The 27,054-nt window shown below is 47.5% G+C and overlaps 1 protein-coding gene across 2 annotated transcripts; it reads right to left on the bottom strand.

Annotated features, from left to right (window-relative positions):
• Window positions 1-2,402: 2,402 nt before the first annotated feature.
• Window positions 2,403-26,980, bottom strand: VAMP2 (vesicle associated membrane protein 2). 2 transcript variants are annotated; one of them, XM_081887114.1, is made up of 5 exons: window positions 26,809-26,980; window positions 11,524-11,644; window positions 7,868-8,026; window positions 7,230-7,281; window positions 2,403-5,151 (listed from the first exon to the last, which is right to left on the bottom strand). In XM_081887114.1, coding segments are annotated over exons 1-5 (351 nt in total). In that variant the 5' UTR covers window positions 26,811-26,980; the 3' UTR covers window positions 2,403-5,134. The 2 variants fall into 2 exon arrangements, with proteins under 2 accessions (XP_081743240.1, XP_081743239.1); XM_081887113.1 differs by lacking the exon at window positions 26,809-26,980 and having other exon boundaries at window positions 11,524-11,703.
• Window positions 26,981-27,054: the final 74 nt, after the last annotated feature.

The following is a 27,054-nucleotide window of genomic DNA, read 5'->3' as shown; positions in this document are numbered from 1 at the left end:
AGAAAGTGCTGCAAAACACACCACAGATGTCCCACTGGCAGATATTTGCTTGCAGCAAGTTGAATCTGTGCCACAATTTTTCAGTGTTCCTCCAGATACCTTTTGGTGTTCTGCTCTAGACTTGTGTTTTCATCCAAGCAAAGATGGGGACACCAAACCATAATGTAAACATTAAGGTAAAGGGACCCCTGACCATTAGGTCCAGTCGTGGCTGACTCTGGGGTTGCGGCGCTCATCTTGCTTTACTGGCCAAGGGAGCCGGTGTCCAGCTTCCGGGTCATGTGGCCAGCATGACTAAGTCGCTTCTGGCGAACCAGAGCAGCGCACGGAAATGCTCACCCCATCGCAGGGATTCGAACCGCCGACCTTCTGATCGGCAATTCCTAGGCTCTGTGGTTTAACCCACAGCGCCACCCGCGTCCCTAAATGTGCCTCATCCCAAATTTGATAACGAGCGCCTACTTCAATGGGAGACTAACATAAATCTAATGCTTCAGTGAAAATCAAAAGGTGGGCCTTGTTCAGACCATCACGTGTCACGCTGGCTTTCCCCCCGTAATCGATTAGCACAAACTTCATGACTGGCAGCAAATGTGTATAAACCAGGGGTAGGCAACCTAAGGCCCATGGGCCACAAGTGGCCCACAGGGGTCGTTTAACCGGCCCACGAGCCACCCCAAAACCAAGCCACCCTCTCGGCAAGTCCCCACGCGCTGCGCTAAACCGGCGCAGCGTGGGGACTCGCTTTCCGCAGCGCCAGAAATAGCATCTGCGCAGACGCCGGAAATCACGGGCGCCCGCGCAATCAAGCCCATGGAGGGATCTCCGCTGGAGTGAACCAGCCCAGGCGAGGTAAATCTTTCCGCCCCTGGTATAAACCCTCATGTTTTTGTATTCTTTCTCCTGCTCCTGGATTAGCCTGGCGGCAGAGTCTCACTGCCAAGCCCAAATCATTTCACAAAATGTCCTTTTGTTTACTTGACTCCTGTTTCAAACTGTATTCCCCTTCTCCCGTATTTTACAGCAAAATCAAAAACTTGCCATAGGGGGGAATCCAATTGCTGCTGCTTCATCAGGGCCGTCCACTAACAGAAAAAAAGAGGGTGGCTTTTGCTGGTTCCTACTGGAGTACATAAGGGACACGGGTGGCGCTGTGGGTTAAACCAGAGCCTAGGACTTGCCGATCAGAAGGTCGGCGGTTTGAATCCCCGCGACGGGGTGAGCTCCCGTTGCTCGGTCCCTGCTCCTGCCAACCTAGCAGTTTGAAAGCACGTCAAAGTGCAAGTAGATAAATAGGTACCGCTCCGACAGGAAGGTAAACGGCGTTTCCGTGCGCTGCTCTGGTTCGCCAGAAGCGGCTTAGTCATGCTGGCCACATGACCTGGAAGCTGTACACCGGCTCCCTTGGCCAATAAAGCGAGATGAGCGCTGCAACCCCAGAGTCGGCCACGACTGGACCTAATGGTCAGGGGTCCCTTTACCTTAATAGAGTACATAGAGGTAACCTTTTCTTAAAAATAAAACATAACAAAACAAAAAAAAACCCACACCCCTCAAATATATCCAAAGTCTTTGCACACAACAAAGGGGCAACAGCTGGATATGAAACCTTTAGACTTCCAACAGCTTGGTGCTATGTCGCCAGCCCACCCATGAGGCAAGGTAAGGAAACTGCCTCGGGCGGCAGGATCCACAAGGGCAGCAGATTGGCTTTCAAGGAATGCATTGCCCACTGCTGCTGCTGTGATAGCAGTGAATAGGGGCACCACTTCTGTTTTCCTTCCACCCCTAGAGAGCAGATGGCGAGGGTTGACCTCTAGGATATCCTGGGCTCTGCACAGAGGGCCCCCTTCTCCCACACAACAGACTTTGATTCCCATGCAAACCATCGTATAAGGTTGATTTTACTCTCGCTCGCCGCTGTAGATCTTGACTTACCCCTTCTTCCCTGGGGGGGGGGGGGAGATAGGCCTATTGAGATTTGCACCCAGTGCCAAAATGTCTCGAGACGGCCCTGCTAACTGGACGAGCAAAGGTTGACACACACTTGCATGCCATTTTCATGCCCTTGAAAAGCACGGAAAGGATTGCGTATACTTCTGGGTTTTTTAATGTGCGGTTACCGTATTTTTTGCACCGTAACACTCACTTTTTTCCTCCTAAAAAGTAAGGGGAAATGTCTGTGCGTGTTATGGAGGGAATGCCTACGGGTGGCATGCCTACGGATTTTCCTCCTCTAAAAACTACGTGCGTGTTATGGTCGGGTGCGTGTTATAGAGCGAAAAATATGGTACTTATTACTGATTTTCTTTCAGCCAAGTTATGAGATTCCTTCTGCTGCCCCAGCGAGTGCAGCGGCCAGCCCTTTTTCAAGACAAGACAAGCAAGACAAAGAATAATAATTGGGCGTTCTCCACAGGACATTTATTGTACTATTTTTTTCCCCCCTTCCAAATTTCAGGTATTTTTCACAGCATAGTCATTCCCGGTCATGTCTGTAACAAGTCCAACCCCTTTCCCGCATAACCCAGGCCTGCTGAGGAAGAGGGAAGAGGAGGGGGAGTGGGCAGCAAAGCAAACGACCTTTCCTCACCCCCCCTTGTGCCCTGATCTACCCTACCCCTTAAAATACCCCTTTTCTACCTTTAAATCGTCCCCTTTCCCCACCAGAAGTTTTCTCCAACTAAAAGGGCTGAATCCAGGGAGCTGGAGAGCAGCAGTGACACCTGCTGTCCAGCTGGAGAATTGCAGCCCCTTCTCTTTCCATACCCTAAAGAAACACACCCTTTTCCACAGCATATATGGAAGACAGATGTGTCCAGGACCTCCGCTGCTGTCTGTTGTTCAAAGAGCAACCTCAAAAGCTTCCCCCTCCTCCAAGTGATAGCGCCCCCCTCCCCACGACCGTGGGCTCTCCCTCTTCCCCAGCAGTTCACAATATCCAAGCATCCCCCCTAAGAGAATTGCCAGCAACAGGAGAGAAGGTGCCAGTCATCTAACCTCCTAGCTCCCTTCGTTTCCCTCCGTTGTCGGGAGCTAGGATGTTAATTAGGCTTCTAAGCCTCCCCCCCCCCCACAAACACACGGTGCAAGTTCTGCCCCAACATCTCGCTAGCAAGATGCCCCTTGCCAAGTTTTCCCTCCGAACTGGCAGGGGGCACCCGATTCGCCAAGCCGCGATGGTGATTCTGCGAAACGCCGGCTCCTCTCTTAGTTCCCTCTTGAAATTCCTTGGCCTCGAGAGAGAGAGAGCGCGATCCAGAACCTCTCCTAGTTCCCTCTTGAAATTCCTCGGCCTCAAGAGAGCGATCCGGAACACAGAAGTGGATAAGGGATAATCTTTTTAAACATTTGCCCCCCCCCCACTCTACTTGGGAGAAAGAGGAGGGGGGAAGAGGAGAGGGGAGGGGGAAGATGTACCAAAAAAAATAAAAAAAGAGAGAGTCACACATCGCCGACATTATAAACAGGCCAAGAAATATGGCAGTTTGTGCTAAACAGGAATTCGGGGGGGGGGGGAGAGTTCACTCGTCACAATATCACAATTACGACATTTGCAAAGCGAAACTGGCTGATCTTGGGTGAGGATGGGGAAGTGGGGGCAGAGAGGAGGCGTTTCCCTCCCCACCCCTCACAAAAAACAGCCTGTATTCAAGCCAGCCTCCTCCCTACTCAAGTCTCTCCATCCACACACACACACACACAAATACACACAACACACACCCCTCCCTTGCTAGTAGTTCCATTCAGAAGTTGAGAGAGTAGACACAGAAAAACTATTTTGCTATAGCGCAAAACTGGCCCAAATAGAATTTCCCAAGCATGGGGAAGAAAGATATTTTCTTGCTCCGAGGATTATTAAACAGCAACGCTCCCCGCAATCCCCGTATCACTTGACGTCGAATCTGCTAGTTATCTGTGCTTTCAACACAACACTTAAACACACTTCTGAAAGGAACCAAAGGCAGAACCCTAGCTTGCTTGTTACCCAGACACGAATGAAGATACCCCAATTCCCGGCAAATAGGCAGTGATTGCAAGAAGAGGAGGACTGGGGAGTCATATTTTGGGGTGTGGGCAGCTATCCTGCTTCCCCGATTTCAATAACCTCGGCTCCTTTACCGGGCAGGTCTGGAATGTACACGTTATATTACCTTGTATACTCGTATTTTTATTATTATTATCAAAAAAAGAGAGGCAGTTTTCATTTAGGACATCTATGGCAGGAAAATCGTCCGCCTCTCCCGTAAGTGGCGGGAGGAGGCGAGGAGAGGGCTGTTGTGGGATTCCCAAAACAGAGCTGTTCCCTGCACCGGGGGGGGGGGGGGAGAGGGAATTATAAGGTATAGTGTTGGTTACTTCGAAGACACAGCACACAGCACAACTCCAGGAATGTTACAGAAGATCACGAAGGGTAGAGGTTCTTCCCCGCCACGGAAGGGGCTGGGATCAAAAGAGAGAGCAGGCAAAGAAATTCCCGACACCCTAACACACCGCAATCTAGTCCAATGTTACAGCGGTTTCAAGAGGCAAAGGGTCTTGGGCTGTAAAAGATAGTAGGCTGGGCAGGAAAATCCACAACCCAAGACTGTTGCAACATTAGTATCCGGATGACATATTTTAATTTTTTGCATGGGGAGGAAGTGCGGTGGGCAGAGCGCCTTAGGAGTTTCTGAGCCCAGCTAAGTTGGGAGAAGGGTTAAGGATCACTGGGAGTTATTGGTCCTTGAAGATTTCAGTTAAAAACCAAGACACTGAAAAAACACTGTCAGAGAGAGAAAGAGAGAAGTTGGGGCTTGGCAGGAGAAGAGGAAGGGGGGAAAGATTCCATGACACATGGAAAGTCTAGTAATAAATCTACAAACAGACAAAATATATTATATTATATATATATATATATGTATAAATAACAAATCAGGCTATTTACAAGACACCCACACGCAATGCACACCCACACACACACACCGGAGGGGAGGAGGGGGTTCGGGAGGGTGTAAGGGGCGTATGGAGGGAGGGGAGGCGGGGGGGGGGGCGGCTGGAAGATATGGCTGAGATCTAGAGGAGGGGGAATGCTTTGCCCCTCACGCTGCTCCCGGCCGTTGCTCCTGGATGAGAAATGGCTCCATAAATTCCATTAAGTGCTGAAGTAAACTGCAAAAGGAGGAAGGGGAGAGGGTAAGGGGAGAAAGGACTGTTAATAACCTCACGAGGTTCGGCCGCCCCCAAACTATATCACTCCAACTCAGCTGTTATCAATAAATAAATATATCTGTGCAGCAGAGTTGGTCCAGGAAGCCGGGACGCGGTTGCTAAGGTAACCCACCTCCCAGAACACACACACACCCAGAGGGATGGAGTTACAGATAGGTAGCCGTGTTGGTCTGCCATAGTCAAAACAAAAAAAATTCCTTCCAGTAGCACCTTAAAGACCAACTAAGTTAGTTCTTGGTATGAGCTTGGTATAAATCTGACATCAGGAATCACAAGACAGAGAAACCAGTAGGAGAACACTTCAATCTCCCAGGACATTCTATACAAGATCTCAAAGTAGCTGTTTTACTACAAAGGAATTTCAGAAATAGACTGGAAAGAGAAGCTGCTGAATTGCAACTTATTACCAAACTTAAAACCATGGAGAGACCTGGTCTGAACAAAGACATTGGATTCTTATCTCATTATACATGACAAAGCCATTTTTCACCTTCTCACCCCTTGCTTTTTCCTGTAAGACCTATTGCAGTCGTTAAAGAGTCGTCAACAGGCTCATCACAGCTACCTGCCAATCACCCATTCCCACCACCCTTCTGAGTAATACCCCTCCCCACCTTCTCACTATATAGAAGGGTCTGGTGACTTCTGTTTCAGTGTATCTGAAGAAGTGTGCATGCACACGAAAGCTCATACCAAGAACTAACTTAGTTGGTCTTTAAGGTGCTACTGGAAGGAATTTTTTTTTGTTTTGACAGAGGGATGGATGCTACCACCTTCCAAAGGTGGTCCTTGACTGGAGGAAGAAGCCAGAACGGCCAAGCCAAGTTCCCACCGCCATTCAAGTCTCCTCACCTCTCCCCATCCCCTGCCGACATTTGTGTAACCCTTTCAAAGAGAGCACCAACATGCAACTCCTTGTTGCAGCTCTTTTCACAACCACCCTGTAAGGTATGTCGTTGTCTTGACTGTACTAGCTAAAGAGGTGCCTTGCTGCATCAGAGTTTGGATTTGATATCCCGCTTGATCACTACCCGAAGGAGTCTCAAAGCGGCTCACATTCTCCTTTCCCTTCCTCCCCGACAACAAACACTCTGTGAGGCGAGTGGGGCTGAGAGACTTTAGAGAAGTGTGACTGGCCCAAGGTCACCCAGCAGCTGCAGGTGGAGGAGCAGGGAATCGAACCCGGTTCACCAGATCACGAGTCTACCGCTCTTAACCACTACACCACACTGGCATCAGTGTGGGTTCTTAGGATTCCTGCAGCAGCCAACCTAGTTCCTCTGAGAAGCCTTCCAGCAGGATACGGACCTCACGCCTAAAGGCTAGGCCCTAAACAATATCCACACCGCTCCAGAGCCCTTCTAGAGACCCCAGCAGATGTCAAGGCAATAAGCAACTATTTTAAAAGACAACTGAAGGGAAGTATTTAATGTTTGATGCTGTATTGATTTTAATGTTGGAAGCTGCCCAGAGTGGCTGGGGAAAGCCAGCCAGATGGGCGGGGTATAAATAATAAATTATTATTATTATGAACACGGTCGCATCCAGATTTATGAGCCACCCACATGGCGGCGAACGAGACATCCTTACAATTCAGGAGACACGAAGAAAGGCAAAGTGTTGCCTTAAAGAAAATGACTGGAGTCAGCAGTCTGCCTGAAAACCAAACTCCCTCAGCTCAATTTCTGCACTCTCACGGGGAGCTGAACTCTGCACATGCTCTTTTCTTTTTTGACTGCTTTACTTGCTCCAGCACTGAATGCTGGCATGGGGAAAACAGGCGCAAGCCTCGCTCTGATGGAAGAGTTTGCTCTGTAGAGAACAGACTAGCAGCCCTGAGCCTTTTCTCAAAAGCAGCAATGCTTTTTAAAAAATAGAAACTTTTCCCCCTGTGGCTGTGCAATCCTGTCCGCCAGAGTTGGGGACCCGGACCCAGAACGAGCCCAAATGACTGTAAAGACAAGACAACCCGTCCCACCCCAAAAATATGGCCTTCGCTACGAGAAGGGGAAACTCACCGATGATAACGATCAGGATAATGGTGCATATCACCCCCAGGATTATCATCATCTGCAATTGGGAGAGAAGAGGGAGGGGGAAGCGAGAGCATGAGCTGGGAAAAGCTGCAAGGAGATGCAACCGGTCTCTGGGAACAAGCAAGGGCAGGAGCAGCTGAACCCCACTCCCTGCCTATGGGGACCTTGCAAGTTACTACAGGAGAAGGACCCAGAGCAATATTGGAGGAAGGGGTGTTCTAGGACCATGGGGAAACTGTCAAGCTCCCTTCTTATTTTTGCTGTTGTATGATGGCTGTTGTTTATGTGATCTTCTTGTATTTACAGTACTGAAATGTTGATATATACTGTATATATACACTGTATTTTTCGCTCTATAGGATGCACTTTTCCCCCTCTAAAAATTAAGGGGAAGTGTGTGTGAGTCCTATAGAGCGAATGCAGGCTGTGCGGCTAAGCCCAAAGCCAGAACAGGGAGACGGAGCGCTGACATCTGAAGACTGAAACACCGATTCTTGGGGGCTGGGCAATGCTGAGCCTTCTCATTCCCAGTTAAGACTTGCACGGCCGTTTCGGCAAGGAAGGGCTTTTAGCACCGCATTCAAAGGGCGCCCATGTGCCTGCTGCTCTTTTCAGGTTACCTTTAGATTCTTCCACCAGTACTTGCGCTTGAGCTTGGCTGCACTGGTTTCGAACTGGGAGGCCCCCGCCTGCAGAGCGTCGGCTCGGTCGTCCAGCTCCGAGAGCTTCTGATCCCTCTCGAGAACCTTGTCCACATTCACTCGCATGATGTCCACGACCTGGAATAGGAAGAGAAGCAGGAGAAAGGGCGGCTATTATTATTATTATTCATTTATTTGGATTTATATGCCGCTTTCCCCTCCAAGATGTGCAAGGTTCAGCACGTAGTTCTCCTCCTCACAACGACCCTGCGATGTTGTGACAGGCCCAGGGTCCCCTCTCCCTGGGTGAGGCCACCTCATGGCCGACTGGGGGTGCAAACCCTCCTCTCTCCCAAATTGCACTCTTCAGTGCAGATTGTGATTTTATCATGTGAACTGCCCCACCCTCCGGCCCTGGGATTCTTCATAAGGAAGCTATGCCTGGAGGAAGAACTGTGAGGGGAGAGACTTCATCAGGCAAGGCCTCCTTCCACCTGCCTTGCCCTACCCTCCAATCTCTGCTTCTCATTTTGTATTGTATTACGTTGTGTACTGTGGTTTGCTCTTGTTTTATTGATTGGATTTCAGAAACTACTTGTTGTGACTGTTGAGTAGATTTCTGTTTAATTTGGAAATGCTGATATTTAATATTATTCTATATTGTTTTAATGAATGTTGAACATTATTTTATTTGCATATTGTATATTGTATTGTGCATATTGTCTTATTTAGATGATGTTAGCCGCTCTGAGCCTGGCTTTGGCTGGGGAGAGCGGGATACAAATAAAAATTTACTATTATTATTATTATTATTATTATTATTATTATTATTAATACATCCAGCTGTCCTTTGTCAACAACAAATTGTTGCTGTTTTTTGTGTTTAATAATAATAATTATAATTATTATTTATACCCCGCCCATCTGGCTGGGTCCCCCCGGCCACTCTGGGCGGCTTTCAACAGAATATTAAAATACAATAGTCTATTAAACATTAAAAGCTTCCCTAAACAGGGCTGCCTTCAGATGTCTTCTAAAAGTTTGGTAGTTTTTTCTCTTTGACATCAGGTGGGAGGGCGTTCCACAGGGCGGGTGCCACTACCGAGAAGGCCCTCTGCCTGGTTCCCTGTAACTTGGCTTCTCGCAGGGAGGGAACCGCCAGAAGGCCCTGGGCCTCAGTGTCCGGGCAGAACGATGGAGGTGGAGACGCTTCACCTATATATGCTATATGGTAAAAAAAAAAACCTTCAAAAAATTGGGGGGGGGGGCAAAGTTACAGGGAAGCCAAGTTACAGGGAAGCAGGCAGAGGGCCTTCTCAGTAGTGGCACCCGCCCTGTGGAACGCCCTCCCACCAGATGTCAAAGAGAAAAAGGGCCAAGAGAATGGGGCCCTAAGCTGTAGCTTGTCTAGCTTATACGTAAATCCGGCACTGATTACGCCACACAGCTGCCAGTACAGCTTCACACTTCCTCCTGGAGACCACTGTAAAGACGAGAGGACCACAAGCTTCTGTCGATCACAGGGAACTCTGTAGGAAGACAGAGAATAGGCCAGTCCAATCTGCCCCACCCCAAGATCTCTCACACAAGCACATGGGCTGAAAAGCCGAGAGAGGGAGAGAGAAAATAGATGCAAGACGAACCCCTGGGCTGTCTCTGGATTCCCCCTCAACTCTCACCTTGTGGCAGCCACGCCATCGTGCTATCCGAATTCTTCCCTTTCCCAGCTCACCATTGCAAGGTAAAGGTAAAGGTACCCCTGACCATTAGGTCCAGTCGTGGCCGACTCTGGGGTTGCTCATCTCGCTTTACTGACCGAGTGAGCCGGTGTACAGCTTCTGCTTGACCATGAGACTTACTGGGTGACCTTGAGGCAGTCCTAGTCTCTGGGCCTAACCCCTACCTCACAGGGTTGTTGTGGCGATTGAGGAGGTGAAGAATCATGTACGCCACCAAAAAAAAGGGTGGGACATAATTCAGTTGATAACCAATAATGCTGACAGGCCTTTGCAGTACTTTAATTTTTATTTTGATTAACCGTTCTCCTTAACGGTTATCTGCATTTTTGTTTTTTTAATTGCATCTTACGGTTTTAGCGTTATACGCCGTCGTGCTATTTAATGGTATGGTGGTACAGAAATATTTCTGTAAATAAAATACAACCCTGTGCTGCAAATTTTGGCTGTGCTCATCAGCCAGGCCTTATTAGCAACCGCCAGAAGTCTCCTCTCTCACCCCCTCTGGAAACTTGTGAGAGTTATGCAGAATTAGATAAACTGACAGGAAGGATTCGAAACCGGCGAGACCAGAAATTCACAGAAGACTGGAGTAAATTTACGGACTATTTGAAAAGTAATTGTGAAGAACAGATGACGTTTGTAGGGTTGCAAGAAGTTTTGTGAGGAGTATTATTGGAAGTATTGTAAAAATGGAGAAGGGGGAGGATGATTTGTTAAGATGTAAAGGCAATATAAAGTTAAAAAATGCATAAGAAGTGGTGAAAACGGTGGATCATCAGAGGTGCTGATGATCTTTATACAAAAGATTGTATAAGTGATAAGTTTTGTGGTACATTTTATAATTTATAAGTTAAAATTAATTTAAAAAATTATAAAAAAGGAAACTTGTGAGAGTAGGTGTCTCACTTTTCATACACTTTAGAGATATCATTCGCGCCTCTTTCTTCTGTTGAGAATATTTAAAATACTTCCACCCTGGCTTTCCCGATATTTGTACTCAAGGCTGCTTACAACAGGAGAGTATGAAACAGTCATGAGACTTAAGACTGAGATCAGCAGTGGCCTCAGCCAGCAGCAGAATTCTGCAAAAAGTCATGGTGTCACTTATGCAAAAGCCCAGGGGACTAATTCCATTTATCCAAAGCCATTTTCACCCCACTCTGAAGCGGAAAAGGCTCCCAAGGCAGCTTATGAAGTTCAGTAAAAGTGCAGCTGCTTCTCTACCCTCAGAAAGAAAATGTGATGGGGAGGGAAGAGGAAAAAAGCAGGTTCTCACAAGCAGGGGTCAGAAACCTGCAACTCTCCAGATGGTGCTGGTTTGGTTTGCAACTCCTGTCCTCCCTGCCCTAGCTGATGGGAGTTGGAGTTTGACAAATGGAGGATGTAACATTTCCTTAGGGACATCAGGTGGCGCTGTGGGTTAAACCACAGAGCCTAGGGCTTGCTGATCAGAAGGTTGGCGGTTCGAATCCCCGCGACGGGGTGAGCTCCCGTTGCTCGGTTTCTGCTCCTGCCAACCTAGCAGTTCGAAAGCACGTCAAAGTGCAAGTAGATAAATAGGTACCACTCCAGCAGGAAGGTAAACGGCGTTTCTGTGCACTGCTCTGGTTCGCCAGAAGCGGCTTAGTCATGCTGGCCACATGACCCGGAAGCTGTACACTGGCTCCCTCGGCCAATAAAGCAAGATGAGCGCCGCAACCCCAGAGTTGTCTGCGACTGGACCTAATGGTCAGGGGTCCCTTGACCTTTTTACTCCTCCCATCCTAAGCAATTATGTGGGAAGAGTCACCTTGCAACCCCCCCTCCCTCCCCAATCCAACAGAGGTGGCAAGGAGGAGGCTGCTACTCTCCCCCAAAGTGCCCAGCCCCACACTCATCCTTGCCCACGCGACTGACCTCATCGACTTGAGCTTGAGTTTGCTGCAGCCTTCTGTTGCTGGTGAGGTTGGGGGGTGGGGGAGGAGGGCCACCCCCCTCTCCTCCGGCAGCGGGGGGCGCGGCGGCAGCGGGAGCCGACCTGCGGGAAAGAGAGAAAGCGAAAATGGTGATTATCATCATCATCTGCCCGCCCCGACTTCATCTCACATTAAAAAGTTATAGTTCCCAGCTGTCTTAGTAAGGACAGCTTACACCATAAAAACAAAACATGGAAGACACAGCAAGGCAACTGTCCTCAAAGAACTGTGAAATGTCATTAACAGATTCAAGCCAAAAATATATACAGTGGTACTTTGGTTCTCAAACGCCTTAGAACTCAAACAACTTGGAACCCAAACCCGGAAGTAAGTGTTCCAGTTGCAAACTTTTTTTGGAAGCCAATTGTGCTCCATTTTGAGTGTTATGCTTCCGATTTGAGTGTTACGCTGAGGTCTGTCTGTTTTTGCTATTTATTTTGCCTTTTAGTGGCTTTTTGATTTGTTTTTGTGACTGTGTAGAACCCAGTTCAGCTACTGATTGTGTGACTGCAGTACACTGTTTATTGCTTTCATTTTATGGATCAATGGTCTCGTTAGATAGTAAAATTCATGTTAAATTCCTCTTTATGGGGTTGTTTTTAAAAATTTGGAACGGATTAATCCATTTGGCATTACTTTCTATGGGAGGGCACGCTTTGGTTTTGGAACGCTTTGATTTTGGAACAGACTTCTGGAACGGATTAAGTTTGAGAACTAAGGTACCACTGCATAAAAGAAAGAAATGCAATGAAGGACTGGCCTGGAACCCACTGGCCTAAAGGTCAGATTCAACCTTCACCACAAATCATGCCTCACACAGCCATAATTAGGCTTGCCACCTGAACTGCAACACATGGGGATATTTTAGAAGGGCGTGTCACAGTGAAGAGGGGTTAACACTCCCTGTAACCCCATGCCACAATTCGGTTTGGGGGGTGGAAAGCCTTTATGAGGTTTTGTGATGCATGGGGACAGGCCTGGGGTATTTTTTGAGAGGGGGCGCTCCCTAAAAGGCCATATGTAAATCAGGTAATAAATAGCCATTAAATGTCTATCGCAGGTTATGAGCAAAGAGGTATTTCACCCTCGCAAGGAAAAGCCTCCTCAAAGGTAGTTCTGGGTCCAACACCAGACAGTCAACCTCTAAAAACAAAAGAAAGCATTCTACCAAACAAGCATTGTGGGGGCATTAGCTGAACAAATATTTAAGAAGCATGGCCTTCTTTGTGGTGGCACTACAGCCCTGGGATACCTTCCTGGCGGATACGCGCCTGTCTTGTAGACAGAAACTGAGAGCATCCTTTTGCAGATGCAGACACTGAAATCATAATATTTGCAACTTGCTGCTTGTAGACTCTGCTGCTTATACTGTAATCCATATTATATATTGATTTTTATAGATACAAGTTTCTGTTAACCTTCACTGCATCATCCATTCTCAGTTCCCTACAAGCAAAAAGAACAAAACAAAATAACAATGCCACCAGCCTTGCATTTAAGTTCCCAAAAGTGATGACATAAAGATCTAGCAGCCATCAAAACATTTAGGAACCCGTCTTCCTACATAATTGTGTTACGTCAGTTGTCATTACATTGATGGCCCAGAAAAAAACTAAAAACAAAACAAACAAAAAAGCTTGTTGTGCTGTATTGTTTTTAACACTCAATTGGGAGCCGCCCAGAGTGGCTGGGGAAACTCAGCCAGATAGGCAGGGTATAAATAATAAGTTGTTGTTGTTGTTGTTGTTGTTGTTATAAACTCATACTTGCTACAGGCAACTTAATACATACAGTGGTACCTTGGTTGACGAACTTAATCTGTTCCGGAAGTCCGTTCTTAAACCAAAGCGTTCTTAAACCAAGGCATACATTCCCATAGCAGCGGAGGACTCAATTTACAAATGGAACACGCTCAACAAGAAGCGGAACATGTTCTTATTCCAAAGCAAAGTTCACAAACCAAAACACCTACTTGCGGGTTTGCAGTGTTCCTAATCCAAGTTGTTCATAAACTAAGCTGTTCTTAAAACAAGATACCACTGTACAGGAATTACTCCCACCCCTCAATTGCTCAAAAGGGCTTTATCTCTCTATCTTCAGGGGGAGATTCAGGACTATCTTTCCCAACAAATATGGCCAGCCCTATCAATAATGGCCACTCTGAGCAGCTTCGGGATTCAGCTTCTCTTGGTACGGAATTTGGTTGTCCGTGGCTACAGAGGTTTTTGAAAATCGGCCCCAGTCCTGACATCACACAGGCACCTGGCTGAAGCACCTGACCAAATGGGAGACACACCTTGAGTTCCAGAGTGTGGAAAAGGTGAGATGCAAATGGAATAAACTAAAATAAACACCCACATCGTTGGCTTGCGTCAAAGAAACTGTACAAACAGAGGGCAGGGAATTAACACAACACCTCTTAACTTCTGCCAGAATGATAATTTGTCAAAATGGGTGGGGTCAGGGGAGACAGAACACCATCCTTGAGAAAATGGATAACTAATAGTATACAATGCTCCTTTGGTTCTCAAACGCCAAAAACCTGGAAGTAAGTATTACAGTTTTTTAACGTTTTTTGGAAGCTGGACGTCCAATGTAGCTGTTGGCTATTGTTTCCCAGGCGCCTGCACCAATCAGAAGCCGCGCCTTGGTTTTCTAACATTTTAGAAGTCAAATGGACTTCCGGATCGGATTAAGTTTGGCACTTTTGTTTTTGCTATTTATTTTGTGTTTTTGTTTTTGAAGCTTATTTGGTTAATTTGTTTTTGTGACTGTGTGGAACCCGGTTCAGCTATTGATTGATTGATTGATTGATTGAGACTGTGGAAATGGATAAAAGCCAATCCAAGCAATGACTATCATCAGTGCAGGTAAGAAATTTATTTTTAAAATTTTTATCATCTGCAATACTGTCTTATCTATTTTATATGACAGCACATTGATTATCGCTTTCATTTTATGGATCAATGGTCTTGTTAGATTGTAAAATTCATGTTAGATTGCTGTTTTAGGGGTTTTTTTAAAGTCTGGAACAGATTAATCCATTTTACATTACTTTCTAGGGGAAAGCGTGCCTTGGTTTTGGAACGCTTTGGTTTTGGAATGGACTTCCAAAAAGCATTAAATTTGAGAACCAAGGTGCTACTGTACATGGTTATGCTTACATATACGGTAAGAGAAACAGAGAGGGCGGGCGACAAGACGAAGTCTCTATCGAGAAATCTGAGTCTTTTTATAATGCACTCATGTCACAAAGTAGAGGATAATGAAAACCCATCTGTGTTACTTGCAACCTTGTGTTTAGTTCTAGCTATCTCTTTCTAGTTTTAGTTGGCCTCTGTTATTACACTTTGCTATGTTATAAGTAAATATATGTAAATAATTTATGAATAAATAAATAAATAAACCCCTATATAACCCCACCCACAGCTACCCAAGTGTCCAGCACAAACTTCCCCATCAGCGGTTTTGTTTAAATGCCACAAAAACTGAACAATCTAAAATAAAGACTGTAACTGCAATGCAACGCCCCCCCCCCCAAAAAGACAACCCTTTTTAAAGCAAGAAAACAGCACCCGGCCCCTGCAAGAAAAAAAGAGAGGATCTACTGGGCATTGGGGGGGGGGGTCCTGCACTACAAAAACTCTGGTGGGTTTAAGATAACAGGCTATAATTAGAGGGGGATTAAGAGCAAGGACTCTATATTTAATCCCTGGAAAGGGAGACCTGGACAGCGTCATATCAAGCTTTTACAGGACACAAGGAAGCAGATCTGGGCAGCCAAAAATCCCACGGGACCCTGATTTTCAAACGAAGTATGAAATTGTCTAATTCCCGTGGAATACATCCCACCCACATCAAAACAGCTCAGCTTAGGCAGAACACCTCAAATTCCAGAAACACCCATGTTTTCTGGGTACCTTTTCCAGATTTGATTTGCACCCATAGAAACAAAGGCTTTGGGGGGGGTTTCCCCCAGGTCTGGGCTCAGGAACCTTGGTTTGCACCAACTGAGTCTCGTTTTCGAAACTATAATGAAAGAGGAAAATGTGGAGGAAAGGGACCTGCAATTCCCTGACAGACAGACAGACAGACAGACATGCACACACACATTCCCAAGTGCCTTCTATTTTCAGACGGTGACGCCACTGAAACAATGGCAAGTAAAGGGCTGGGATCATCCGTTGGGGGGAGACAAGGCTAGAGAAACAAAACCAGCAAGAGCTACATAGAATGACACAGAACAAAAAATGAGTTACTAGATCGGATTCCCTCCCTTTCCTTTTTTTTAAAAGAGAGAGAAATCCCAGGCCCTTGGAGACCATGTTGAGGACAGAAATCACGGTTATGTAAAAGGGTCTTGGGAGGGTGTGCGCTGGGGCCCAGCTTTCCCCACAAACCTTTGTCTTTATGGGTTTGCTAACCCACAGAGCTCCTGCCCACCTAGTAGTTCGAAAGCACGTCAAAGTGCAAGTAGATAAATAGGTACCACTCTGGCGGGAAGGTAAACGGCATTTCCGTGCGCTGCTCTGGTTCGCCAGACGCGGCGTAGTCATGCTGGCCACATGTCCGCGGACAAACGCCGCAACCCCAGAGTCGGTCACAACTGGACCTAATGGTCAGGGGTCCCTTTACCTTAACCCATAGAGCAAGTTGAGATGAGCTTCTAAGGCTGCATTCCCCAACTCAGCGCCCTCCAGGTGCTGTAGACCAGTGATGGCCAAACTTGGCCCTCCAGCTGTTTTGGGACCACAATTCCCATCATCCCTGACCACTGGTCCTGTTAGCTGGGGATGATGGGAGTTGTAGTCCCCAAACAGCCAAGTTTGGCCATCACTGCGTAGACTAGTGCTTGCCATCAACCCCAGACACTGGCCACACTGGCTGAAGGGAGTTGTAATGCAAAACATCTGGAGAGCGCCCTTGAAGGCTTCGTTCTGATTAAGTGATGTAACTGGGACTTCTTGCGTCGCAGAATGACTCCTCCTTCCCTCAAAAAAAGAAAGAAAAATGCCCTGCACATAGAGATGCAGCACATCCCATAACCTTTTAAAATGTGGCTCTTTTTTAGGAGGGGTATTACTGGGTTATTGCTTTTATTTTTTATCTCATATACAGTGGTACCTCGGGTTAAGTACTTAATTTGTTCCAGAGGTCTGTACTTAACCTGAAACTGTACTTAACCTGAAACACCACTTTAGCTAATGGGGTCTCCTGCTGCTGCCGCGCTGCTAGAACATGGTTTCTGTTCTCATCTTGAAGCAAAGTTCTTAACCTGAAGCACAATTTCTGGGTTAGTTGAGTCTGTAACCTGAAGTGTATGTAACCCAAGGTACCACTGTACTGTGACCTTTTTATGTAAACCGCCCTGAGACTTCTGGGTATAGGGCGGTATATAAATTAAATAAATTAAAATTTTAAAATTAAATAAATAAAGGAAAGAAGAGGCTCACACCCTTTCCACTTGCACACTACCTTTTCTATATGCAAGAGACTTCCCCCCCAGGCAAGTCACGTGAAATGCTCCCGCCCCAACCCCGAACAGTCTGAAATGGTAAAGCCCGGATCCTGGACTGGCTAAATCTCAGCAGCTGTGGGGAAAGTTGCCAAATGATGCAAAATAAGCTAATGTTGTGGCTTATATGTTAAGCACGTACACACAGCTCCAAGGGCTACGAGGCAGAGCGACAACGCTTTGTCCCCACGGTTGGAGAAAATAAACGCTTCTGAATATCAGGAAGGGAGAAGGTTCCTGTGCTCAGGTCCTGCTGGACTAGATGGGCCCTTAGCCTGATCCAGCAGAACTCTTCTTATGTTCTTAGGCCAATTCAGAAATTTATTCCTTTTGTCCCCCCCCCCCCCGTTGCATTTTTAAGAACACCAGGCCCTGCTCGACGTGTCAAGGACAGAGATATACAGTGGTACCTCGGGTTACATACACTTCAGGTTACAGACGCTTCAGGTTACAGACTCCGCTAACCCAGAAACAGTGCTTCAGGTTAAGAACTTTGCTTCAGGATGAGAACAGAAACCGTGCTCCGGCGGTGTAGCAGCAGCAGGAGGCCCCATTAGCTAAAGTGGTGCTTCAGGTTAAGAACAGTTTCAGGTTAAGTACGGACCTCCGGAACGAATTACAGTGGTGCCCCGCAAGACGAACGCCTCGCAAGACGGAAAACCCGCTAGACGAAAGGGTTTTCCGTTTTGGAGGCGCTTCACAAAACGAATTTCCCTATGGGGTTGCTTCGCAAGACGAAAAAATCTTGCGAGTTCCCGCGGGGTTTTTTCGCTTTCCCCCCCTTTTCCTAAGCCGCTTAGCCACTTAACAGCTGATCCGCTGATAAGCCGCGTAACAGCTGATCGCTAAAAGCCGCTAGACCGCTAATAGCGCTAATCCGCTAAGCTGTCAATGGGCTTGCTTCGCAAGACGAAAAAACCGCTAGACGAAGAGAATCGCGGAACGTCTTGCGAGGCACCACTGTACGTACTTAACCCGAGGTACCACTGTACGTGGAACGAGTTTCGTTTTGTTTCTCTCACTCGCTTGCTATTCTTATGTTTTCATTTTAAAAAGGAAAAAAAGAAACATGTTAAGCCCCAGTAGGAAGGCAACATTGATGATAAATGGAGTAGCTAACGGCTTCAACATCTCTCGAGATAATGAGGTCGGGGTGGTCCATGGACAGAAGGGGAAGCAAATCAGTTACGTGCAGGAAATTTTGACCAAGATGCTAAGTAACCATCGAACCACCTCCAGCTCAGAGCAGCACACCTTGTACCAGCACAAAAAACCCCACCAAGAACGAAAATGAATGATGGGAGAGAGCACCACCCCTCTGACTTTTGAGGGAAGCACTGGCTACCGGAAGACAAAAACTAAAAATAAATAGTATTGCAATTCCATTCTGCTTTTTCCTCCATGGAGTTCAAGGTGCATGAATGGTTCTCCTCTTCTTCATTTAATTTCCCCAGCAACCCTGTGGGGTAGGTTGGGCTGAATGGGGATTTGAAGACTGCTCTTCCAGATCCTGTTGTTGTTGTTGTTTAGTCGTGTCCGCCTCTTCGTGACCCCCTGGACCAGAGCACGCCAGGCACTCCTGTCTTCCACTGCCTCCCGCAGTTTGGTCAAACTCATGCTGGTAGCTTCCAGAACACTGTCCCACCATCTCATCCTCCGTCATCCCCTTCTCCTTGTGCCCTCCATCTTTCCCAACATCAGGGTCTTTTCCAGGGAGTCTTCTCTTCTCATGAGGTGGCCAAAGTACTGGAGCCTCAGCTTCACGATCTGCCCTTCCAGTGAGCACTCAGGGCTGATTTCCTTAAGAATGGAGAGGTTTGATCTTCTTGCGGTCCATGGGACTCTCAAGAGTCTAATCCAACACTAACAACTATACCACACTTGAGGCAGGTTATAGGTGTTCAGCCCAGATAAAAGCTCAAAATCTGAGCAACTGCTGTATAGGCTGCAAAAGTTATCACCTGCTAGTTCAAAGAGAGGGAGGTACCTTCAAGGTTGGCATGTGAGTTTGACTTCACTTCTTTTTTTTCTCCAGCTCAGCTAGCTGCGTGGCAATTTCTGTTTGATGGGAGGGAGGAACTGTGCGGTTCAAGTTACCAGTCCTCAAGAAGGAAAAGCAAGAAGCATGCGCTCCGAAAGGGATAAATCAACGCCCTCCAGCACCTGCTTCTTCCAAAAAGCCATTAGAGACACTTCAGAAAATGGACAGAGCACTCTGTGCATTCAGGATTTGAATTTAATCAACAAAACCCCAGATTTTAAAGTGCTGGTATACATAGAGGGGACGCAGGTGGCGCTGTGGGTTAAACCACAGAGCCTAGGGCTTGCCGATCAGAAGGTCAGTGGTTCGAATCCCTGCGATGGGGTGAGCTCCCATTGCTCAGTCCCTGCTCCTGCCCACCTAGCAGTTCGAAAGCACATCAAAGTGCAAGTAGAAAAATAGGTACCGCTCTGGCGGGAAGGTAAACAGCGTTTCCATGCGCTGCTCTGATTCGCCAGAAGCGGCTTAGTCCTGCTGGCCACATGACCCGGAAGCTGGATGCCGGCTCCCTTGGCCAGTAAAGCGAGATGAGCGTCGCAAACCCAGAGTCGACTGGACCTAATGGTCAGGGGTCCCTTTACCTTTATACATACATAGATAGATACCCTGCTGGTCTCTGTCCCCTTCCTCATCCCATTATTGTGCAGGGAGCAAGACAGCAAAAAAAAAAAAAAAAAATTCACTACTACCAGCTAGCTAGAATTCCAATTGCAGATAGCATTGCACACCTAAATCTAATGGTGCCCTGAGAAAAACAGGAGGCGGAAAATGCAGTACTTTGGCAACACAATGCGTGTGCATGAATGGGAAGGGGCACCAGAAGAGAACAGGTAGCAGGGCACAGACCCGGGAAAAGCTATATAGCTCAGTGGGTCTGAGCATGTGCTTTGCACATGAAAAGTTCCAGGTTTAATCCTCAGGGGGATAACACTATATGAAATCCTAGAGAGCTGCTGCAAATCAATGTGGTCTATAAGAAGCTAGGTGACTCAGGATAAAGTGACTTCTTGAGTTTCTGTCTTCCACCCAGGGAAAAGGTAAAGGGACCCCTGACCATTAGGTCCAGTCGCGGATGACTCTGGGGTTGTGGCGCTCATATCACTTTACTGGCCAAGGGAGACGGCGTACAGCTTCTGGGTCATGTGGCCAGCAGGACTAAGCCGCTTCTGGCAAACCAGAGCACGGAAACGCCGTTTACCTTCCCGCTGGAGCGGTACCTATTTATATACTTGCACTTTGTGCTTTCAAACTGCTAGGTGGGCAGGAGCAGGGACCGAGCAACGGGAGCTCACCCCGTCGCGGGGATTCGAACTGCAGACCTTCTGATCGGCAAGTCCTAGGCTCTGTGGTTTAACCCACAGCGTCACCTGCGTCCCCATCCACCCAGGTGTTCTCCCCAATTCAAAGAATCAGGAAGAGAGAAGAACCTGGAGCTGGCTCTTGCCAGCCAGAGCGGACAGAACTGGGCTGGAGGAATTAAAGGCCTGAGGTCTGTTAAGAGACGGCAACTTCCCTAGGACACAGAGGGGATCTCAGCAGCCGCCTGGCCTCGGAAACAGGAAACGTGCAGAACTGCAGAGATCCTCCGAAAAATAAACCCTTTAAAAACCTTCTTGGCGATAATAAACCGGCCAGGAATTCATCCTCCAATCAAGTGGCACATACCAAGGTAATTTAAGTAATTTATACATCAGATAAAGGACAGGCTTATCGCTTGGAGGCAAAGGCACATCCAAAGTCTGACTTTGTTATGCCAAGTCATTCGGTAAAGACAAGGGTGAAGGTTCAAGGGTCAGGGTCCCAAAGGGGGCTTATAAATGGGCAGTGGGAGGCATTGTTGTTGTTTAGTCATGTCCGACTCTTCGTGACCCCCTGGACCAGAGCAGGCCAGGCACTCCTGTCTTCCACTGCCTCCCGCAGTTTGGTCAAACTCATGCTGGTAGCTTCGAGAACACTGTCCCACCATCTCGTCCTCTGTCGTCCCCTTCTCCTTGTGCCCTCCATCTTTCTCAACATCAGGGTCTTTTCCAGGGAGTCTTCACTTCTCATGAGGTGGCCAAAGTCTTGGAGCCTCAGCTTCAGGATCTGTCCTTCCAGTGAGCACTCAGGGCTGATTTCCTTCAGAATGGAGAGGTTTGATATTCTTGCAGTCCATGGGACTCTCAAGAGTCTCCTCCAGCACCAGAATTCAAAAGCATCCATTCTTCGGCAACCAGCCTTCTTTATGGTCCAGCTCTCACTTTCCACTACTGGGAAAACCATAGCTTTATGGACCTTTATTGGCAAGGTGATGTCTCTGCTTTTTTAGATGCTGTCTAGTTTTGTCATTGCTTTTCTCCCAAGAAGCAGGCGTCTTTTAATTTCGTGGCTGCTGTCACAACTGCAGTGATCATGGAGCCCAAGAAAGTAAAATCTCACTGTCTCCATTTCTTCCCCTTCTATTTGCCAGGTGATGGGACGGATGTGACTGCCTTTGGAAACCCAGGGATTTACATCACAGAGTGGCCCCGCCTACTTTTGCCTCTGGCCCCACCCACCACTCGCACATGGCCCGCAGGAGCGAATGTGGCCCTTGAGCTGGGAGATGTGACAAAAGCTCTCATGAGACAGGAGTTATCTCAGTGGGGTTGGTGGGTGTTATCTGCAAGGCCAAAACATGACTTCACAGCAGATAAGGAGGTGACTTGAATCATCTTCTGACTACCCCTTTGTTTTAAAGGCATAAAGAATGTACTTGTTGTATCAGCTGCTCAGAACAAAAGGTTTTCTTTGTTCTATATTAGGCAATTCCTCTTTTTTCCCCTTTCCCCCCCCCCCTCCGGTCAAGCCATCTGCTGAGGCTCCATGCGGCTAAAGGCACATCTTGACAGGCTGGGGAAGATCGATCAATCAATCGATCAGTTCATTTCCATATAACGTGACACGGATCAGCCACGGATGATCGTCACAATTTAGGCAAGCCCACACTGGCTCCCTGCCTCAGGCCAACAGAAGACAAGCACAGGCAAGGCCGTAAAACATTCCTGTGGTCTAGTAACTTGGTGAGGCTTATTTTCCAAGGCTGCTAAACATCAGGAGAGGGGAAGAAAAAAACGAAGGGCACAAGACAGAGAATCACAGACCCACGTAATGCATACCGGAAATTATTTGCACATCCTGGGACAGCCTCAGAGAGCGTACCCCTGTCTCCTTTACAAAACCCACCTTCCAAATTACGGACTGCCAGAAAAAGGCAGTTTCAAGTAGTGGGAGAAGAGATCAATTCATTGAAAGTAGGGCAGGGGGAGATTGAAGGGCAAAGTGAGGGAGGGGATTTGATCACAGCACTAGGCCTCTCCTCTCTTTGATTCAACCCAACCACACACCCTCAAGAAGAGACCCAGGGGAATTTACAGACCACTCCTAGGATGGGAATGTGTTTCAGGTTCAGAATCACAGCATTGTCGACCTGGATGGGACCACGAGGCTCATCTAGTCCAACCCCCTGCAAATGCAGAAATCGTTTGCCCCACATGGGGCTCAAACCCACAATCCTGTCTTTAACGTGAACACTCTCAAGTCACTCGGATCCATTAAGGTTTTTTGTCACTATCTAGAGGGGGTGTTCACCACAATTACTCTTGGTACAAGGATAAACTTTTTAAGTCCTCAGACCTTTCTTTTTTATATATATATAAATATCTTTATTCATTTTCCAATACAAAATTATACAATCAAAACATCTTATTTATCACCAATTTCTCCTTTTTTACTGCCCTCAGCTTGTCTGATAATCCTCCGTTTTAATTACTTCTTCCACATTTCTTAAATTGATATTGCACTACAATATTATTTTACTTTTTACCTCATTTTTAAACAATATTTCTAACTTACGTTATCACAAAACTCCCTTAAAACTTACAAACGTTATCTGATTAATTTTTGCATATATTCTGTAAAGGTCCTCAGACCTTTCAAAGGAAGAACTGGGAGAATCACTGTCTCCAGGTCTCTCCCTGCCCTTCTAAAAAGAGGGGAATTGTTTTCAAATCAGAGGAAGCTAAGAAGAGTTCAAAAAGGCGGACAGGGAAGAAAGTGGAAAGTATGCCAGTTCATTGGAGGAGAGATTGATAAATGGCCAGATTTGGTATGTCCCCTCACCCAAATCCGTTATTTTACTTGTCTGCACAGATGCTGCGTGACTAGATGTCCCTCCGAGTCCCTTTCCAACGCTACAATTCGATGACTAGAACTCCCATCATCCCCTGGCAGTTTAGTCAAGGACGATGGGAGTTGTGGTCCCACAACATCTGAGGGCAACCCCCCCCTCCCCAAAGTTTAAGAAGGTTGCTTTGAGGCGGGGGTTCCCAAACCTGGGTCTCCAGGCGTTTTTCTCAGACTACAATTCCCATCATCCATGACAACTGGCCTTGCTAGCTGATGGGATTTGTAGTCCAAAAAAACCAGCTGAAAACAGTTTGGGAAACACTGTTTTAAGGTATACAGAGATGGAGGGAAGGGTGATAATACTGCTGGCAATGAGTTATGTTCATTAAAGAGAGAGAGAAAGAGAATATGTTGTTGGACAAGTGTTATGAAGAACTGGCTAATTAGTTTCTCTTTCACATATAAACCTGCTAGTTTTGATACATTTTAAATTCACATGCTGGACACAGGATATTACTGAGCTACAGTATCATCTGATTAAGTACACAAGTCAGGTCGGTAGGCCCATTTTAAAAACCCCCGCTGAAGACTGGAGTAAGCTCACATCAAAATCTGTGGCTCATCTGTGGGATATTGGTGGATTTTTGTGGATAAAATATAGCTGTAGGTCTACACAGCATAAGCTTTATTAATACTCAGGCAGAAAAAAGTACGCATAGTCCAACACAGTGTGGGGGTGGGGGGAAACGATGTAAGTTTATAATTTTTGCACCGGCTGATTTTTATTATTTTAAATCTCATTACAAAATCATCATCTGCTAATTTAGCAGCTGTTCTCTCTGTGTTTGAGCTCACAATATTCCCACAAGGGGGCAGGGAGAAAAGGGAGGACTTTTCTCCACAAGGTACGGAAGCGCCACTTGGAACCTCAGAATGTTTTTGCAATTATTATTATAATTATTATTATGTATTAAATCTGCATACTGCCCTCCACCTGTAGATCTCAGGGCAGCTAACAACGCAGAGAGCCGTGTTCCACCACAGCCCAGCGGTGCCAGCCGTTCCTTCAGGAGCAAAATCCCCAGATTTCACCACCAAAATGCCTGCCCCCCCTCCTTTGAATTCTTCAGCCCCGAACAAATTCTAGACCATCTGTGTGCATGCAGAGTGCAGCTCCCTCGTCAGCCAAGCATGCCTCAAGCATTTCTGCAGCGGACTCAAAATCATCTTGCCCTCCCATCACCCTCTATTTTTAAAGAAATTTGCCAGAAAAATCTCCCAGTCTGGCTGAACATCTGTTCCTGCCTGCCATCCTGACACCCCCCTCAACAACCCTCGATTCTTGGGCATGCACACCACTGTAGCCCCCAAAATGCACCCACAACAAATGCCATATTTTATATATATGTGTGTGTGTGTGTATACACACACACACATATATATACACACACATATATTCATATTCTCATTCCTTTCCCCTCACCTTCCCCCAATCCCTCCACACCTTGTTCCTGCCTCTTTTTCTTTTTACGCACGTACATTTCCTGTCCATAACACACAGACCCGACTCTAAATCTTACCCGCCCCCCCAAATCCAGCCTTACCATCTCCTCCACAATGTCATCCCCCTATCCCCATCTCCAACCCCTTTCAGAGCTTAGGAAGCGTTTTGGGGAAAGACAACACAAAATTCGTGAAGGATCTACATCCCCCAGAAAGAAAAACAGAAAATTTCATTTCATATTGGGGGGGGTGCTGTCTCTACGACTCCTTTCTATGGTGCACACCAAGGGAGCCCACACCACAAAGATGCCAATCACAGCAATGAAAGGAAGCTGAGGTTTTTGCAGAATAAAGGGGGGGCATTCCACTCTCTGCCCTCCTGCCACCACAAAAGAGGAACAAACAGCAAAGGTTGAATGAAAATCAAGGAAGTGACAACTGCCTGGGAATAAAGGGTATTTTTAGCGTCATCTGCTTGCGTTTGCAAAATCTAAAAATACTCAAAAGGGTGAATATGGGAGGGGTGGCAGGTCTTAAACGTGCCCCCCCCCCCGCACATCCCCATTATTTCAAGACGTGGCGAGGGGCTGTATCTAGTGCCTTGCTGAAGAGGAAAAATTGAAAGTGGGGGCGCCGAACACATATATCTGGTCAGATGATGCTTTCAGAACAACCCCCCCTCTGTCGATTTCAACCATAAGAGCATTTGGCATTCACTGGCGTTTGTGGGAAGGGGGGTATCGCTAGGCACCCACCACCACCATATACCTAACACCTGTAACCACGGGTGTGGGGGGGTAATCTGTTAATTTTTTTACACTGACACGGGAATCAGTTTATCGCCTCCAGGTATGCTAATGGAGAAGAAAAAGGGAGGGAGGATTGGAAGCAGGCACTCCCATTAAAAAAAATAACAGCAGAAGCATTATATGCATGCAGAATTTTTTTAAAAATGTATTTAATGCTTGCTTTTTCCTGCAAAATATATTTAAAAAGAAGGAAGAGGGAAGAGGCAATTCTCCATCAAAGCAAGCAGAGATTAAATGGATGGGGACAAGATTAAAGCGGAATGTCCGACTATTTATTAAAATCACCTTCAATAGATCCTGGCTACATCAAGAAGATTTCGGGGGGGGGGAATAAAACAGGGCTCTCCTATACGTCCTCCCCCAAGGAGGGGAAGGATCATACACGATGACCTCATTTATTTCTCGCAATCTTAGGGGAAATGCAACACCGCATGTTGTTTATTTCTCTCCTTGCCTATTTTAGGGGGGCTTTCTCTCTCCCCCCCCCCGATAGAGGTGAGGGGGGGATGAGATGAGAGATGCAACATTGCAACCAGTTGATCCCTTTGCCTAAGGAAAGATGCGAGGTTTGGAGAGGAGGGGAGGGGGGGAAGCTTGGCGGTGGCGGGAGATGCACCCCCCCCGGCCATCTCTTTCAAGGTGGAGGAAGGCTCATCGCCCCCACCCCGCTCGATCTCTTCCAGCCGCCTCACGTCCTTGCCGTGATCCCCCCCTCCTTCCCTAGATCGCCTTAGGCTGATGTGTGGGTGGGCGAAGAGAGACACAAAAGGATAACGCGCTTTGGCGTGGGGGATGGGGGGGGCAGAGCAACGTTTCCACATGCATTTCTCACCATTGCGCTCCCTTCACCCAGCCCAACGCCCTGAAAACCTGGTTGTTGTTTTGCAAAGGACGGCGGCCAAGCCCTTCGCCTCCTCCCCCCCCCTCCTCCCCAAAATGGGGGTCCAAACCTAATGCACAAACACGAATGCAAGCCGGGGGTGATTGCACGCCATCGATCTCCTTGCAATGACCCCCTCCCCTTAAGCACCGATAAAGGAGGAAAAACCACCCGCGGGGGTCCATTGCGTGGGCGGCTCTGAGCCGCCTTCCCTCCCTCGCGCCGGCGAGCAAACGTCAAAACCCTCTTTCTTTTTTCACATGCACCCGCCTCTATGCACCCTGAAGAGCATTGCACGCCCCGCGGCGCTTTGCAAACCGGGCGCTACTCACATCTCCGGGGATGCTGGTCGAGGCGGTTGCGGGGCTCGGAACGGGGCTGGCGGCGGCCGCGGCGGCACCTGCTGCTGGGCTCGCGCTCACTGAATGGTGCGGGACCGCGTCGGCTGAGTCGGGAAGATGGCGGCCGAGCTGCTGGCATCCGGGCACTTCGGAGAAGCGAGCAGGACTGGGGAGGAGGAGGAGGAGGATGAATGGCACTGGGAAAGGGAGGGGCGGGGCAAAGGGAGGGGGAGCACC

This window comes from Podarcis melisellensis (genome assembly GCF_964234715.1).
Source record: "Podarcis melisellensis genome assembly, chromosome: 13".
NCBI lineage: Eukaryota > Metazoa > Chordata > Lepidosauria > Squamata > Lacertidae > Podarcis > Podarcis melisellensis.
Note: the sequence above shows the minus strand (reverse complement) of the source record. Positions and strands in the feature narration are given on the sequence as shown.